Consider the following 17,378-nt stretch of genomic DNA (forward strand, 5'->3'; position numbering starts at 1 on the left):
CATGGTCTTACAGATGCAACTAATTCATGAAATTTCCAACTTAAAGAATTTAGTTAAACACGCAGAAGTATATAATCAAGATCTCGAGGTAAATATCTATCTTAGTATTTCTCTTATAAGTAACTACAACTTAAAATATATGTAATTAAACATGATTACGGAAAATAAAGGAGTTGTATTTTAAATATTAGTGAATTTGATCAATTAAAAATTTAAATATAAATACTTTTGTCATTTAAAATTCAAATCATTTACTAAATTCAGTTTAATTGTTCTTTGATATTTTTAGAATGAACTAAGTTCAAAAGTGGAGCTTCTTAAAGAAAAAGAGGACCAGATTAAGGACCTACAGAAATACATAGATGCCCAGAGGACAGAAAAGATGACTCTAGAGCTGCCATACTCATCAGTAAGATTGACTTTTCTTTTGTTGTGTGATAGATTGGGGATTGCTAGCATATGATCATAGTCATCATTGAACCAGCTGTGCACCAGGCTTGTTTGTAATCGATTGACATGTATTTAATAGGAGTGTGTACCTCTTTCTTTGATTAATGAACAAGCAGTGTCATCAACATTTTACCAATAGAAAGTTGAAGTAACTGCTTCAATAGTTTTAGGGCTTTTTTACTTGCTGGGTCATAGGGTGGGTACGTGGATTGATGGGTCGTCGGTTTGTTGGTGGTTTGGTGTGTGGGTCGGTTGGTTGGCTTGAAACACGGTCTCACTGTGTAGCACAGGCTGACTTAAAATTCAGTATGTTGGGTAGGAAGGCCTCTTAACTCATAGAGATGCCCCTACTTGTCTCCCAAGGTCTGGGATTAAAGGTGTATACCACCGAACCTGGCTTAAGTTTTTCATTAAACACTAACCAGTTTCTTAAGTTATACTTCCAGGTCTGCTGTTATGATACAGAAAAGTATGGCCAGAACTTTTTAATCCTAATTTCATTTGTTTGATAGTAGCGTATCTTCACCCTTTTTGATTGGCTAGCAATAGCATAACGTGTGTATCTGTTCTCCAGTATATTTTCCAAATCTGCCAAAACTGGATCTCCTGAGTCCCTTTTGTCATTTGTCTAGGAAACCACTGAGGACCTAAAACAAGTGATGCAAACTCTGTCTGATATGGACGCTGTGGCCCTTGATGCCAAGAGAGAGTCAGCTTTCCTTAGAAGTGAAAATCTGGAGCTGAAAGAGAAAATTGTAGGTAACTTTTCAGAATGTATGATGATACAGTTGTAATGGTCACTATAATGTCACCAATTTTCGATGTTTTTCCAATAGAGTGAGCTTTCAGATTCCTGCAAGCACATGCAAAATGACATTCAGCTGTATGAGCGTCAACTGGAGGCCAAAAAGAAAATGCAAGTGGACCTGGATAAGGAATTACAATCTGCTTTTCAAGAAATAGTAAAGCTCACCACCCTGGTGGATGGCAAAGGTATTACAGAAATTCAGACCTTTGCATACCGACCTACAACCAACGTAGAACTGGGAGCATTAAGTGCCTGCTAAATTCTCATTTTTTAAAAAGAATTTTGTGTTCAGTTTAAATATTGTTGGTGTCAGTGTTCATAAAGATTTCTATGGGCATCATAATGAGGGCTTAAAATTATTTTTCAATGGGAATGACTTGAGAAAGGTGGTTTAAAGTCTAGTAAAAAAATTTTTTTTTTTTTTGTCACCATAGGTTTACTATCTAATTTAGAACTGGAGAAAAGGATTACAGATCTCCAAAAAGAACTAAATAAAGAAGTTGAAGAAAAAGAAACTTTGCAAAGAGAAGTTAACTTGCTCTCAGGGTTGAAATCTTTACCCTCTGAGGTAGAGATGCTGAGAAGAGAGGTAAGCAGACATGAGGCCCTAAACATCTGGCCGAGCGACAGCGGGAAGGAGTAGGATTCACGCTCTCACTTGCTCTTGTGGAACTTGATGGAAAAACAAGAGGTTCCCAAGGTCCATTTAGCAAAGGGCATAGCGACATAACCCATGTGCCAGCTATGCTTGGTCTTCAGATGTATTTAGAGAGCTTTAGCTTAGTCATATCACCGTATGGAAGAAAAAAGAATAGAAAATAAGAAGGTATCTACCTGGAGATGGTAGTTTAGGCCTTTGAACGTAACACTTAAGATGCTGAACTGGGCTTACTGGAGGTTCCAGACCAGCCTGGTCTACAGTAAGTCTGTGGGATGCTTAGCCATACATAGGACACGTGTTTCATATGCCCTGGTCCCACGGCTCCAGGATCATCAGGAAGGAAGGAGTGGAAAGATGGCAACTTTGCGTTGTAACATTGTAGCTAACAACTCCTGTTAGCTCCTGTTGCAAGGGGTTCTGAAGCCTTGTTCTGGCCTCTGTGGACACTGTATACTGCATGTACATGCTGCATAGACATGCTTGCAGGCAAAGCACCCAAACACATAATAAAAATAAATCTCAAAATAAAAAATAGTAAAGATTATGACTACCCATAAATTATATCTATAAATGGATTAAACCTTCCATAAATCTGTTGTACATTATTTAATTATTTAAATGATGCTTCTTAAATGACTTTTAAAGGCATAGTTTATCCATGGATTAAATTCTTAGTAATTTGAATTGCTTTCAGTGACTTTAGTTTGTGGTGGGGAGGTAAGTCAGATTTATGGGAAACCATAAAGTGTCTGCGGCATGGTCATATTAGAAAACATGACAGTGGTGGGACACGCCTTTAATCCCAGCACTCAGGAGGGGCAGAAGTAAGCGGATCTTGTGAGTTCAAAGGCAATCTGGTTTATAGAGCAAGTTTCAGGACACCTAAGGCTACACAGAGAAGCCCTATCTCAAAAAAAAAGACTTTGAAATCATAGCCTAGGATATAGTTATCTGATAATTAGATACATGACTGTGTCTCTATGTATTCTTTAACTGGAACCCAAAGATGTCATGGAAACAAAGCAAAGTCAGGCACGATGGCATATGCCTGTAATCCTAGTACTTGGGAGGCAGAGGCAGGCAGGTCTCTGTGAATTAGAGGCCAGCCTGGTCTACAAAACCAGGAAATAAAAAAAGCAAAACAAACAAACAAAAAATGAATTTAAACAGGGTAAGTGAAGAGTTAATGACAAGGACAGTGCCTTCTATTGTAGGCAGAGCTGTGTGGCTAGGTGCTTGCCTAGCATGCACAGTGCACTGAGGTCCATCCTCAGAGCTGCTGATAACTACCATTCCTTGGTCAAATCTCAGCTTATAAAACTTCCCTGAAAGTTGCTTCAGGCTTCCATCTATTTGATAACATCCTTCAATCTTACTTCTTTCCTGTAGCTGCATGAGAAATCGGAAGAGCTCTGTATAATAACAACAGAAAGAGAAAAGTTGTTTTCTGAAGTAGCTCATAGCAACAGTAGAATTCAGGGTTTACTTGAAGAAGCCGCCCGCACTAAAGATGATCTTGCAGCCTCCCAGCTGGACCACAGAGGCGGTGATGAAGACCACCAATGGCTGAGGAGCCTTCACACGGAGCTGGAGCACAAGCACAAAGCGGTGTTGGAGGAGAGTGGGAGGATGAAACAGCAAATCGAGGCTCTCTCTAAAGAGGCAGAAAGCCTCGGCTTAAGTTTGGATTCCTTGAAGGCCGAGGTTGGTACAAACTGCTGAAGAGGGAAGGCCTTTTGTTTTCTGAGTCCTGTCTGCATGCGTGCCTCCGGCTCTGTATGCAATACAACATTCTGCTCTTACTATGTCACACTTTTTCTTTGAAGCTTTCTCACAAGACTCAAGAGCTTGAGCAGAAAGCAAGCGAGGGTCAAGAAAGGCTAAACAAAATGGAGGAGCTGAGAGGACAGTTAGAGAGCAGAGACGCCAGTCTGCAGTCTATGGAGGAGGAGAAGACGCTGCTTACTGAGAAGCTTCAGCAAACTTTGGAGGAAGTCAGAGCCTTAACTCAAGAAAAGGAAGAGCTCGTGCAACTCCAGCTGAGCCTGCAGACCGAGAGGGACCAGCTCAGAAGTGACATCCAGGACACTGTGAACATAGTAAGGCTCGACTGACTGGAGCTCATCACGTGGGAACTTTGAAATTAGTGCGCCTCACATTCTAACGGAAACTGTTTTTTTTTCTTGCAAAGAATGTAGATACTCAAGAACAGCTACGAGATGCTCTTGAGTCTTTGAAACAACACCAAGAAACAATTAACATGCTGAAAATGAAAGCTACTGAGGAACCGTCCAAGGATTTGCATATAAAGGACGAGGGAGGAGCTACAGCTGCAGTTGATGAAAAGGTAAAAAGTGACTGGCGGGCTCCCCATATGCCCCTCAAGCTTTTCTTTGGCAGCAGATGCAGCTTTTCCCCCACAGTAATGAACGCAATCTGTAAGCTGGCCTAGATCTTCCTCCACAGGCCTCGGTCTGTAAGCTGTACTAGACCCTCCTCCACAGGCCTCAGTCTGTAAGCTGCACTAGACCCCCCTCCACAGGCCTCAGTCTGTAAGCTGGACTAGACCCCCCTCCACAGGCCTCAGTCTGTAAGCTGTACTAGACCCCCCTCCACAGGCCTCAGTCTGTAAGCTGCACTAGACCCCCCTCCACAGGCCTCAGTCTGTAAGCTGGACTAGACCCCCCTCCACAGGCCTCAGTCTGTAAGCTGCACTAGACCCCCCTCCACAGGCCTCAGTCTGTAAGCTGCACTAGACCCCCCTCCACAGGCCTCAGTCTGTAAGCTGCACTAGACCCCCCTCCACAGGCCTCAGTCTGTAAGCTGCACTAGACCCCTCTCCACAGGCCTCAGTCTGTAAGCTGCACTAGACCCCTCTCCACAGGCCTCAGTCTGTAAGCTGCACTAGACCCCTCTCCACAGGCCTCAGTCTGTAAGCTGCACTAGACCCCCCTCCACAGGCCTCAGTCTGTAAGCTGCACTAGACCCCCCTCCACAGGCCTCAGTCTGTAAGCTGGACTAGACCCCCCTCCACAGGCCTCAGTCTGTAAGCTGCGTTAGACCCTCCTCCACAGACTTCCCCTGACCAGCATTCCATCACAGCATCAGAAACCCAACTAGGACAGGACCCGGATGAAGGCTGGAAGCAAGAGAGTAGAAATATGAGAAATTAGCATAGGAAAATTTCTCCACAAAAAAAGTATTGATGCAAAAACCCAGAGGTAACAGCAAGCTTTATAGTGTTTGAGAACTCCTCAGTGGATAGGAAGACAAAATCTGAGACTAGGTGAGACATGAGAGTTGAGTCTGGTGAAACCACTGGAAGCTTGGACTTTTACAGTAGATTCTCCTTCAAGTCGGTGCCAGGCCTCCACCCCGAGTCCCAGAACGTAAAATAACGTAGTGCTCCACTTACCTTTACTTGAGTCATTACTTCACCAAAACTCGTGTGTTACTTATGCTGATGTCTTGTTGCTGTGACAAATAACCAACAAAAGCAGCTTAAGGAAAGAGCTATTATTTAGCCTTCAGTGCGGGAGGGAAGTGATGGGCAGCAGAGGAGTGAGACATAGTCCCAGTCAGGAAGCACAGAGAGGTGCGCGCTGTAGCCCCGCCCCCTTTCTGCTTCTTAGTCTCTCTCTACTGCCCACACTTCCCACTTTGGGACAAAGTCTATTTTTTCTTATTCCACCTGAAATGTTACATCAGCACTCATGGAAGAAATTGATAACGTCAATATCCCTTTTTATAACAAAAAACTCAAAATGCTGTCGTGTGTGACTTAGAACATATTTAAGGAAGATACATGAAGATCACACTGTGGACTGCGGCCTCGGCAGCTCTTACAGCGAGCAGGTCTAAGAATGCCAGGACTGCAGCCAGGCCAGCTGAGTCCAGAGCTAGCCTGCTCTGTGCATGCCTGTCTCCTAAGGTTGTAGACCAGTTGGTGTGGTGGGAGGAGGCGAGTATTTGGCATAGAATCTCAGTGATGGAGACTTTACTAATATTAAAGCAGTTATTAACCACGCTGAACTTCCTCTTTAATCTGTTCATGTTTTAGATGGATGGCATAGATGAAGAACAGAATCTGCTAGCCGGAAACACCCAAACACTGGCTGCAGGTGGGGAGGACAGTGACATAACTGAGGAGCAGAGGAAAATACATGCTTTAATGCAGGAGAATGACGGACTCCAGCGAACACTGGAAAGCATTATAGCAGAGAAAGAACAATTGAGGATGGACCTAAAGGAAAATATCGCGATGGTAGGCTCTAGCTCTCTATAGTTGGCCATACATTTTATCTGTTTATTTTAGATTTTATTAACTTTATCAGTTATAATCTACATGCAATACATATGTCATGGAAGGGTATGGGTGCATGACTCTTGACAGATATGTCTGCCTAAATAGTCACTGGGTGTTATGTGTTGGTAATAATTTGCCAGATTGATTTCCAAATCAGTTGTACCATTTTATATTCCCATCAGCAAATGAATCGAATTCTTGTGGCTTCACCTCTCCCTGTAACAACAATTTATATCTCTTTACGCTTTCAGTTTTAGCCATCCTTTTAAATGTACCTATTCTACTTTGCTTTTTCCTTACAACAAAAAATATTGAACATTTTTCATAAGCTAATTAGCCATTGAATATCCTTAATGGTTCATTCTCTTAGTGTTGCATTATAACTGGTAGGTAATATACATTTTTCATTTCATCAGTTCCTAAGTGGTTTTCTTTTACTATTGTAGCTTCTAATTTTGCTTTAAATCATTCATGTTTGCCAGTATTCCCATACCTGCCTCAGTTCTTGTATCTGCTGCAAGGCTCTATAATCTATATGGGTTGTAATTTATAATTTAGGAAATTCACTGTGGACCCATTAGAACCTATGCTATTTTAATTTTCTATATTTAGAAGAGCCTAGTTTATCAACAAATTGAATGAAAATTGCCATCAGACACAAAGCGTATTCCTTCTCTGACTCATTATGTTTTGGTGGCCTTCATATACAAGCATGTGACTGTGTGGTGCTAATAGTGAATTAGCCCACATCCTGCCAGGAGAGGAGGAGCCATTTTGAGTTGACTGGTCATCCATGAGTGCTTGCACTCAGTCCTAAAAGCATAAGAAAAAAATGCGACTTTAGTGTCTGGCCACTGAAAGTGGACTGATCTCTTTACAGTTGTCTTTTTCTCTACACAGTTTCACTTTTATTTCTTCATTCTGAGTCAAAAGTAATTTCTGAGTATTCCTGGGTTCGTAAATGTAAGCTAATATTATAAATTCTAGCCTAGAACTTTTTTCCTTTAACACTAGAGTGTTGAAAACCAGGAAGAGTTGAGAATTCTTAGAGCTGAACTTAAAAGGCAGCATGAACTAGCTACACAGGAAAAAGACCGGGCCACGGAGAAGAGTGAAGAGCTGTCCAGGGCGCATGAGAGACTGGCGGAAGTAGAAGAGGAATTGAAGGAAAAGGTGAACTTCCTACGCTATCTTCTTGACTGTTTGTTCTTATGGCACATTTTGCTAATAAAGTCTGATTCCTCTAGTCTTAAGCGTCTCCAAAATGGAGATGTGTCAATGCTGGGAGTTTGAAGTTTCAATTTGTATTAGATTCTTAATTAGCATTCCTTGCAAAGATTATATAAGTAGAGCGTCTTTAGGTGAGAGGCAGGCAGCCGTATATGGTCTACATTAATCCTATAATGTCCATCCAGTACTTACTGAGTGCTGTCATGGATGAGGCCCTCTCCTGAGTACTTGAGCTATGTTAGTCAACAAGCAAGAGGCGTTTCCGAGTGGGGCTGTGGTAGAGTCTATCTAAAGTGGAAGACCACTCCCGTCACCATCTCGGCTCCTAACAGGCTTCTGACCCAATGGTACAAGAGAACTGCTGTTGTAAGATGCGTGACCTAGACTGAGAAGCAACTGTGAGTGACTAAAATACACTCACAGATTTCTTCTGGTTAGGATGAGAGTAGCACATCCCTGGGCGATATGCTGTCGCTTGTGTCACTGTTCTGGGTAGTAGTCTTTAAAAAAAATTAAAAAAAAAAACAAAAAAACCTGACCCCTTTTACAGCTCATATAACTGAATTTATTGTAAAACTTTGTGTCTTTTTCATGCTCCTCCAAGCAATGAAATCAACAGCCAGTAAAAGTTGGTGTTCTGAGTTTATCTGGGCCGCTCCTTAAGCTTCCTGTTAAAAGTAAAAGATTTAAAAAAAAACAAAAAACAAAACAAAAAAAAAAAAAACGGTAATATGATGGGAAGCTAGGCATGGTGACCCAGTTTGGAGGCTGAAGCAGGGTGATCACTGTAAATCTGATACCAGCCTGAACTTCACAGTGCATTCTAAGCCAGCCGGGGCTACAGCGTGAGATTCTGTCTCTAAATAAACAAATGATATATGTATATTATTTATTTGTATCATGGGGAATTATGCTTATTTGGAATCTGTATTTGTGTACTTAACTAGCCTCTTGACTTTCTAGTTTTCTCATTTCACCTTGCTTCTTTGATCAACTTATATAAGTTTCCAAAGTAGTATAAGAATTACCATAAGTCAGGGGCTCACACGACGGAAATACATCCGGTTGCTGTTCTTTCTTGTTTGTTTGCTTTTGAGACAGGGTCTTACTCTGTACCTCTGGCTGTTCTGGAACTCACTATGCAGGCCAAGCTGACTCCCTAATACTGGGATTAAAGGAATATACCCCCACATGTGGCACTGGCACCATTCTTTTTTTTTTTTTTTTTTTTTTTTTTTTTTTGGTCTTGTGAGAAAGGGTGTCCTGGTAGACCAGGCTGGCCTCGAACTCACAGAGATCCCCTTGCCCTTGCCTCTGCCTCCCTGAGTGCTGGGATTAAAGGTATGCACTACTGTGCCCAGCTCAACCATTCTTGGTCCTTAGAATTTAAAAGTCGAAGTGTCCACGGTATTCCTTTTGATGGGTTAGGAAAGAGTTCTTTTTGCTTCTAACTAGTATCTAGTGTCTTCCAGCTGCCCTGGAACTGTACCACTCCTGTCTCTGATGCTATTTTTTCATAACTTGCTTTTCCAGATTTCTCTGTGTCCTTCTCTGTCCTTGGTTTGAGGGACCATTGTAATCCAAAAGAATCTAGTCTCACCACTTAACCTAATTATCCCTCTGAAAGTCCTATTTCCAAAAAGTTCACATTCTGAGTTTCCAGATAGTCTTGAATTATTTAACTACCATAAGCATTCTGGGTAAGGGCTACTTTACTTTTCCTGCTGTTTGTCCATTCCCACTGAGGTAGGCTCTGCTAATGGTGCTACATACAAATTTGGCCAAATATCAGCAACATGATAATTATAAAAAATTGTACCTCCTAAGAACCAGAGGCTCCAAGAGAAACAGCAGCAACTTCTTAATACCCAAGAAGATATGAGTACAATGCAGGCAAAGGTGATCGAAATGGAGAACTTAAAGAATGAATTTAAGAACCAAGGCTTGGCATTGGAACGCATGGACACAGAGAGACTCGAGTTGGCTCAGAAACTTCATGAAAATTGTGAGATGGTGAAGTCTATAACCAAAGAAAGAAATGATCTAAAGGAATTGCAGAAGTCATTTGAAATAGAGAGACAACAACTTAAAGAGTATGCAAGAGAAATCGAAGCCGCAGTAAGTAATACCACCGTCTTTTCTTTACCCGTTTCTTCAGTAACCTAGTCTAGTGGAAAGAGTTGAATAGGCAGTATTGAGCGGATGCTATGAAATTCTAAGTTTCACTTTCTGACCAAGGGCCTACAAACAAAAGAAGAACTAAACATGGCTCACACACATCTAAAAGAACACCAAGAAATCATCAAAGAGCTAAGAAGAAACATTTCTGAGAAAGAAGCTGCAACAGCAAGCATTCAGGACACAGCAAAGTCTGATAGCGAATTACAACAAAAGGTAGATCATGTCCTGTGTCCTCGGCCACTTCTTTCTTTCTTTCTTCTTTAAAGAAAAATAAGTAGTTATGGTTTATTTGTTGGGTAAGAATTTGCCAACTGTCTACCTTGCCAGACACAGTTTGGGCTGGTGCACACCTGTAATGTGAGAACTTGGGGGAGGGAGCAGGACAATCAGGAGTTCAAGACCAGCCTGGACTCCACAGAAAGTTGGAGGCTAGCCTGAGCTATGTAAGACCTGTCTCAAAAAAGAAAAACAGGGAGAACAGAGAAACAAAAAATCCATATTGGGTTGTAGTAGAAAGAAATAGCCAATGAATGAGTGACTAAATGTAAAAACACTATTAAGTAATTATTAATGCTATGGAAAAGATGACATTGGGATAACTGGGCCGGCCCATTTCTGCCAAGCATTGAACTAGTGTATAAGAAAACAGTTCTTTTTTCTTGGTGTATATACATGTTTAAATCATTCCTTGATTTAATGTAATGCCTGTAGAAATATGATATTTAATAGAAATACAAAGTTACATGGTTTCACTAGCAACCAAGGTGAATGGGGAATTGGTGTGCGCACAGAAAACTTGGAAAGTAGCATTTAGATTCAGCAAAAGATGGGGACTGAACATGCTGGAATGTTCATAATTACCTGTGGCAACTTTATTTGCTTATAATTTGGAAGCAGTCTAGAAAATAAGCCTGTAAGTATCTGAGGTCATAGTGTGGTGGTTATATGTAGATTGGGTTCACTTTGGGTCTAAGCTGAAACCAGAGTAGATATGACATAGAATCCAAGAGCCTCAGAGCGAAGGAGTGCACAGCAGGGGACACGGGAAGGCCCAAGGTCACTTTCATTGCTGGTAAAAATTTCCTGACCATTTCCATTTAGAAAATGTAATTTCTAGGTAGTAACCTTGTGCTTTTTGAACACCACAAGATGCCAGTGCTTCAAGAGCAAGAGCTGCCTCCTAGTGGGAAAGAAGCCAGGGAGAGCCCAGAAAAGGCGAGTGAACCAGAGCCACTGGGAGAACACTCAGGACCAGTGGATTCAGCACCACCAGAGAGCATAGAAACAGACAGGCTTGCTCTGGCCAAGAAACTTCAGGAAAGTCAGGAAGAGATCGGCTGTCTCACTAAAGAGAGAGATGACCTGAAAATGGCACAGGAAGCACTTCAAGTCGAATGTGCCCAGCTGAGAGAAGATGCCAGAAAAACCTGGGCTAAGGTGAGTTTTTTGTTTACTTTTGGTTTGTTGAAACTGTCTCAAGTACCCAGCTTGAACTCCTAGTTCCCCTGCCCCAGGCCCAGGTACAACAGTCATGCGCACCACTCGGCTCCGACAGAATGAGTTTCTTTCTTCCTACTTAGCTGATGTTTCTTCAGATTTAAGTTGTGTCACATTTAAATACATTGTTTGTGTCACATTTAAAATCTTACTACTAATCTTGTACAAATGTTTTCTACTCATGGAGTTACTGGAAACAGAATAAATAAAATAAGGTAGTGAATGTGAAGAAACAGTTGAAATTGTTAGAACATCTTTTTTCTTGAGTGTTCAAAATTCACTTAGAAGAATCAGTGCTTTAATCACAGAAAAGGTAAACCAGAAATAGTGATTTCTTTCTTTCTTTGAAAACACCTTTCCCACACTGCCACTCCTATGCCATGTCTGGGAATTGGGAACTGTCATCTCAGGACTTTGGGTGGCTGTGACAGGACTATATCAAGGCCAGCCTGAGAGTGGTAGTGAGATCCTGTACTGTCAAACCCTTCTCTCTTAGAAGGTATTACTGTCTTCTTCACTGCTTCTGTTAAGAGACCTAGAAATCATCCCTGCTCTTACTGTGTCTTCCCTTCCCTCTGTAATGTAGTCTCACTACACTCTGTGTCTGTGGAGTACACGTTTATGTGTACACGCATTCATATATGCATGTAACCTGCATTAAAGCCCGCCCATTTTTCTATCTACATTATCAATACAGGAGCACCGTTATTGTCACTCCCTCCACTCATTTTATTTTAGGTTTATTTTTATTATTTTATGTGTCTGTGTTTTGCCTGCTTGAACGTCTGTTTGCCACATGTGAGCCTGATGCCCAAGGAAGTGGTGAACCTCCTTGCAGGTGCTGGAAATGGAACCCAGGCCCTTTTCAACAACAGGTCCTCTTCACCTGTGAGCCACTTCTCTCTAACCCTGCTACGTTCCTGGTCTTGCTTTATAGACCAGGCTGGCCTTGAACTCACAGCGATCAACCTGCCTCTGCCTCCCAAGTGCCAAGAGCATCACCACGCCTGGCATGCTGCGTTCATTCTTAAATGTGCCTAAAGCTGTTGTCATTCTGGAACAAAGTGTTTTCTTCTTGAGTTTGTTTACTATGTTACTATAACTCTTTAAAAACTAGAATCTACTTGATGACCCATGAGCCCTCGGACCATAGACCCTGTTGGTGTCTTGCCTTGTGCAGCCCTTTCTTCCTGAGATGCTCTCCTACGATTGTGTGTACTTCTTAGGAATGTTTAACGCTCTGATCAGCCCCCCCCCCCCACCTGGAGTACCTATACACTTTTGTGTAACTAGTGTTTTCATCCTTCAGCCCTCAGCTTTCTTTCTCCAAGAAGCCCTTCCTAGTGACCCACGATAGTAGGTGTGTCTAGAGTCAGTGCCTGGCTAGCCTAGCTCCTCAGCTGGGTGGGAATTGCCATAATATCTGTCTTTCTCCCTAAAGTATGATTCTGACAGAAATCATATGAGTAAGGGACAGAAGGCCTTTGTCTAACGGGATGTTTGACAATAAAGTGAGCCCTTAGTTAAAACATGGTAGCTATCTGTAGAATAGCAAAATGTGGAAAGATTACTCTATAAATGAGCCATTAAATCGTATCTCCATTATATTTTTTAAAATGCCTTAATTTCTTTTCTTCTACAATTATCTTTAGTTATCAAATGTATTGTCTTGGTATTCTCTTAAGACACAAAGCTCTACACAAAAACAGCCCCTCAGTGTGGAAGGACAGGACAGTGACTCTACTAACGTAGCGAGTGAGGTGGGAGAACTGAAGCGGAAAGGCAGAGTCAGCATCGTATCACTGAGAGAAGAAAGAGAAATGCTCAAATTGGTAAAAGAGCAAATAAGTGGGATGCAGCTAGGAGTTGTGCTGGTTTCATAAAGAGCTGTTTACAGGTTCTCTTCCACGATCCCTGACTCCGCTAACCCTGAGGAGTTGCTTAGGTTTCAGGTTCATACCAGGTGGTATTAGAGAGCTGCTGCTTACCACCAAGTAAGTTGCTATGCCTGCAGCAGGTTCTCCAGGCAGAGCATGAGCATCACAGCATCTCAGCAAAGTCACACCTCTCACTGTATTTCTCAATATACTTTATAAGCAAAGATTTTCCTTATGACTAAATCTTTTCGAAAAGAAGTTAGTTATACTAAGATAGTTATATTCCTATAAATGTCTTCTAATTTTCCTTCATACTAAAGCACCTAGAAACTGAAGAGGAACTTAATCTTGCTCAATGTTGCCTGAAGGAGAAAGAGAATAAAATTGACTCACTAATAATGAGCCTCTCCCAGAAGGAAACTGAGCTGTCAAGTGTTTGGGCACAGCTGGAGTCAGCCACTGATGAACTAGAGAGAAAGGTAAGCTGATGACAAGAGGCAGCAGTGGGAGGAAACTAGGAGATTGCTAACGTGAAGCCTACTATTCGCATACCTATCCTGGAACCGATTTTGTACTTTTCTTTAAAATAAGAGAGAGAGAGTATATGTGTCTGTGTGTGAATGCCTGTATATTTGTGCTGATAATTTATTTATCATTGGTTGAAGGTTCAAGAACTCTGTGAGAAACAGGAACAACTTAATGTAAAAGAAACTAGTGAGGCTGAAGGGAAAAGGAGTGAACTAGACCAAGTCAAGGCGCTTCTCCTAGCCAAGGACTCAGCACTACAGATTATAGAGAGCGACAGGCTCCAGCTGAATAAACAGCTTGAAGAAAGTCAGGAGGAAATAAAAATTCTAATTAAGGAAAGAGAAGAACTAAAAAGGACACAAGAAATGCTTCATGTAGAGAGTGAGCAACAGAAAGAAAAGGTTAAGGAAATCGGCGCTAAGGTAAGTCTGCACCTGCAAATTTGGGGAAAATAAACTAGGACTAAGATGATTGTGATGTCGCCTATTATATTTTTTTCTGTAATAATTAAAAAGGAACTAAAAGGCTGTTCATATTAATCTGAATGACTTTATAGAAATTGCTAGTTCAAGGAATGTTTCAGGAAAGACAGATCAAGCAGCCATACTCAGACGGATTTAGAAACATCAAATGCTGAGTTACAAGAAAAAGCAGGCCTTCCTTGTTAAGTGGAAAAGATGTCTGCCTAGTTAACCCACACCTCTTATCAAAGACAGCGTGGCATGCATCACACTAAAATGTGAAAGTTTTGCCTCGCTTTAGAAATACATCTTCCTTTCTCTTAAAAAACAAACAAACAAAACCCACTTCTGTGTACCTTTGCTCTAAGTTGTTTTATTTTCAGCTCCAAGAACTTCAGGACAAAGAGTATGAATGTCTTGTGATGAAGACTATTAATGAGACTCAAGAAAGTAGATGTGAGATGGAACGCTTGACCGAGCAGCTGGAGGCCCAGAGGTCACGTCTGGAAAAGGTGGAGATGCAGAACGTAAGCTTGACTCAAAGACTCCATGAAACCCTGGAAGGAATGAGCTCTATAGCCGAGGAGAGAGATGAGCTCAGAGGCGTAGAAAAGCGCCTCACAGCTGAGAGAGACCGACTGCAGAAGAGCCTTGAAGAAACAGCAACTAGAGTGAGTTGCCGTCTTTCTGGCATCGTGCAACATTAATGTCCTAAAGACCACTGGGCTTCAGGGTGGGTGGAAGTATAAAATTGCTCCTGCAGAGCTTAGGTGTAGCTTTTCACATAGTACACATCCTCAGAGTTGTGCAGAGATATTTGTAGATGTTCACACTGCCCACTGGTAAACAAAAGAACAGTTTGTTTGGATCCCGGAGCACTGGACCTAGATGACAAAATAGACTGACAATGCATTGGCAGTGTCCTGTCCTGGGGAAAGATAGGCTGACAGTGGTTTATGGAGAATATGTGGTCACATCCCAAAATGCCTCAAGAGAGTGAAGATTGGGAGGCCTCAGACAGAGCAAGAGGACTGTACTTCCTTCCTTCTGTATACCTTCTGTTTGAATGTGTTTCTCAATCGTCTTTTCTTTCTCCTACTTATTAAGGGTCTGGAAAAAGAGGAGGAGCTAAGAATTGCTCATCTGAATCTGCAAGAGCACCAAGAGACTATCAGCAAGCTCAGAGAGACTGTGTCTGATAATGCAGATAAAGTATCACGTATTCAAGCGGACTTAGTGCACACAAATGCTGCCTTGGAAGCGCAGGTATTTTTTAATCTGAGTAATCGGGAGGTGACTGAGATCTGTATAATGAATCAGGCTGTGAACATGTGTACATTTTCTGAAGGCACAGATTTGCCAGTTCAATTTTAAGACTGGTGTTGGGGGTGGGAGGGTGCCCATATATTCAGTACGCTAACTTATTATATGATTATCTTAAGAGCCAAGAACTCCAGGAAAAAGAGCATCAACTTTGTCAAGTAAAAATTGATCTCAGGGGAACGATGGATCAAATGGAGCAGTTGAAGAAGCAAATGGAAGCCCAGAATTTAGCTCTGGAAAGCATAGAAACAGAGAAGCTAAAATTGACTCAACAACTGTATGAAAATCTTGAAGAAGTAAGACTTGTCACTAAAGAGAACGATGGCCTAAAAAGTATGTGTGAAGCTCTCAGAGCAGAGCAAGAGCAGCTGAGGGCAAGTCTTCAACAAACAGAAGCGAGGGTAAGTTTCCATCCCTACCCTGACAGGTCAACGAGTCCTTCATGGGGACAGGAATAATAGTCTTTTAGGCAGTTTGGTATTCTTGAACTTTTTGAACTCTGTATTTCTTTATGGAATTTTAATCCTAGATATATATTGATTTAGTTGTTAAGTACATATGCGTATGAATGTATACATATATACACACATGTAAACATAGACACAAATTGCTTGATTATAGTAGTTGGTGATAAAAATAGGAAGCAACCTAAATGTATCTTAGGAAGAAAATGGTAAATATGAGCAATATGCCAAAATGCAGTGCAAGTCTGTAAAAAGCATTGATCTCAGAGCCCTGTCCAGCAGCTCAGAAAAACATTAAGAGGGAAACAGTTCAGTAATATGTTGGCTTCTTGAAGTAGGCTCATGGGGAAATGAAATGGGAAGAAAAGGACTGAGTTTCAGACAATAAAGGACATTAAGGAGGAAAAACCAGGCCCATGCTGTGTGCACAGGCCTGACAGTCCGAGCTTGGTCTCGGGCCTGTGTAAAGGAAGAAGGCAGATAGACACCACAGGCTTAACCACTGACATCATGGGATGCCCCCACCCATGGTAGTAACAACAACAACAATAGTAATAATAGCTTAAGGTACATTTTTTAAAAGAAGTAAAAGCAGATTGATGTTATGACTCAGTAGCAGAGCGTCTGCTTGCTTGTATAATGTCCTGAGTTCAGACCCCAGTTCCACAACAAAAAAGAGGTTAAAAAAATAGGTAAATACATAATTATTTTTTACTAAGAAAATATTCATTTATTTTTTAAAATACTACTTCATATTAAGATATGTCCCTGTTTTAAAAGGATCTGGAAAAGCAAGAGAAACTAAGAACTGCTCACGTGGATCTGAAGGAACACCAGGAAACCATTGACAGACTCAGAGGGACTGTGTCTAAGAAAACAGATGAAGTATCAAATATGAAAATGGAGTTAGAAAATGCAAATATTAAGTTACAAGAAAAGGTATTGATTAGTTGTCTCTCATTTGTTCCCGCCTTAAAGCCTTTGGGGATAGAAAGGTTCAGCCACACTGGGAAATGGTGTGACTCCCTGGGTGTGTACTGAAAAAGACAAAGAACGTTCTTCCACACAGTCTACAAGAACATTCGTAGCAGCTTTACTCAATGTAGCAGGAAAATGAAAACAACCTAAATACCAGCAGGTGATTGGATGACTGCGTTGTCATCTTTAAGTTCAAAAGGAAACAAAACTGATCCAGGACGTTAAAGGTCAGAATATTTACCTGGAGGACTATGGGTATGCAGATGTCTATATAGAGGATGCCGAAATGCTAGCGAGTGTGGTCTGTGTTATGGTCGTATAGAGGTATGCATATGTCACAACTGGCTAAGCCTTTAATCCCAGCATTTAGGAGGCAGAGGCAGGTGGATCTCTGAGTTTGAGACCAGCTTTGTCTACAGAATAACAGTCAGAGCTACACAGAGAACCCCTGTCTAGAAGAGAGAGTAACTGAACTCTGCATTAAGATTAGTATACTTTATGTGTGTGTTATACTTCAAATGAGAGCTTTTAGCAAAACATGACAGGATCACATGGGGAAATGACTGTCAGTTTAGAATCTTCTCCCCCCCACACACACAGCATGCTGGGATTAA

At 41.5% G+C, this 17,378-nt stretch overlaps 1 protein-coding gene across 1 annotated transcript in view; it reads left to right on the top strand.

Annotated features, from left to right (window-relative positions):
* The window catches only part of Cenpe (centromere protein E), a 66,012-nt gene that overhangs the window by 25,200 nt on the left and 23,434 nt on the right, over nucleotides 1-17,378 (top strand). The window contains exons 17-35 of the mRNA XM_051165751.1: nucleotides 14-88; nucleotides 290-409; nucleotides 1,083-1,205; nucleotides 1,287-1,443; nucleotides 1,693-1,847; nucleotides 3,309-3,623; nucleotides 3,746-4,018; nucleotides 4,111-4,266; nucleotides 5,980-6,183; nucleotides 7,240-7,398; nucleotides 9,283-9,573; nucleotides 9,694-9,858; nucleotides 10,804-11,073; nucleotides 13,331-13,489; nucleotides 13,676-13,960; nucleotides 14,383-14,670; nucleotides 15,107-15,265; nucleotides 15,442-15,723; nucleotides 16,567-16,725. Coding sequence (XP_051021708.1) covers nucleotides 14-88; nucleotides 290-409; nucleotides 1,083-1,205; nucleotides 1,287-1,443; nucleotides 1,693-1,847; nucleotides 3,309-3,623; nucleotides 3,746-4,018; nucleotides 4,111-4,266; nucleotides 5,980-6,183; nucleotides 7,240-7,398; nucleotides 9,283-9,573; nucleotides 9,694-9,858; nucleotides 10,804-11,073; nucleotides 13,331-13,489; nucleotides 13,676-13,960; nucleotides 14,383-14,670; nucleotides 15,107-15,265; nucleotides 15,442-15,723; nucleotides 16,567-16,725 — 3,795 coding nt within the window. The remainder of the gene's footprint in view (nucleotides 1-13; nucleotides 89-289; nucleotides 410-1,082; nucleotides 1,206-1,286; nucleotides 1,444-1,692; nucleotides 1,848-3,308; nucleotides 3,624-3,745; nucleotides 4,019-4,110; nucleotides 4,267-5,979; nucleotides 6,184-7,239; nucleotides 7,399-9,282; nucleotides 9,574-9,693; nucleotides 9,859-10,803; nucleotides 11,074-13,330; nucleotides 13,490-13,675; nucleotides 13,961-14,382; nucleotides 14,671-15,106; nucleotides 15,266-15,441; nucleotides 15,724-16,566; nucleotides 16,726-17,378) is intronic.

Source organism: Acomys russatus, chromosome 23 (genome assembly GCF_903995435.1).
Source record: "Acomys russatus chromosome 23, mAcoRus1.1, whole genome shotgun sequence".
NCBI classification, from domain to species: Eukaryota; Metazoa; Chordata; class Mammalia; order Rodentia; family Muridae; genus Acomys; species Acomys russatus.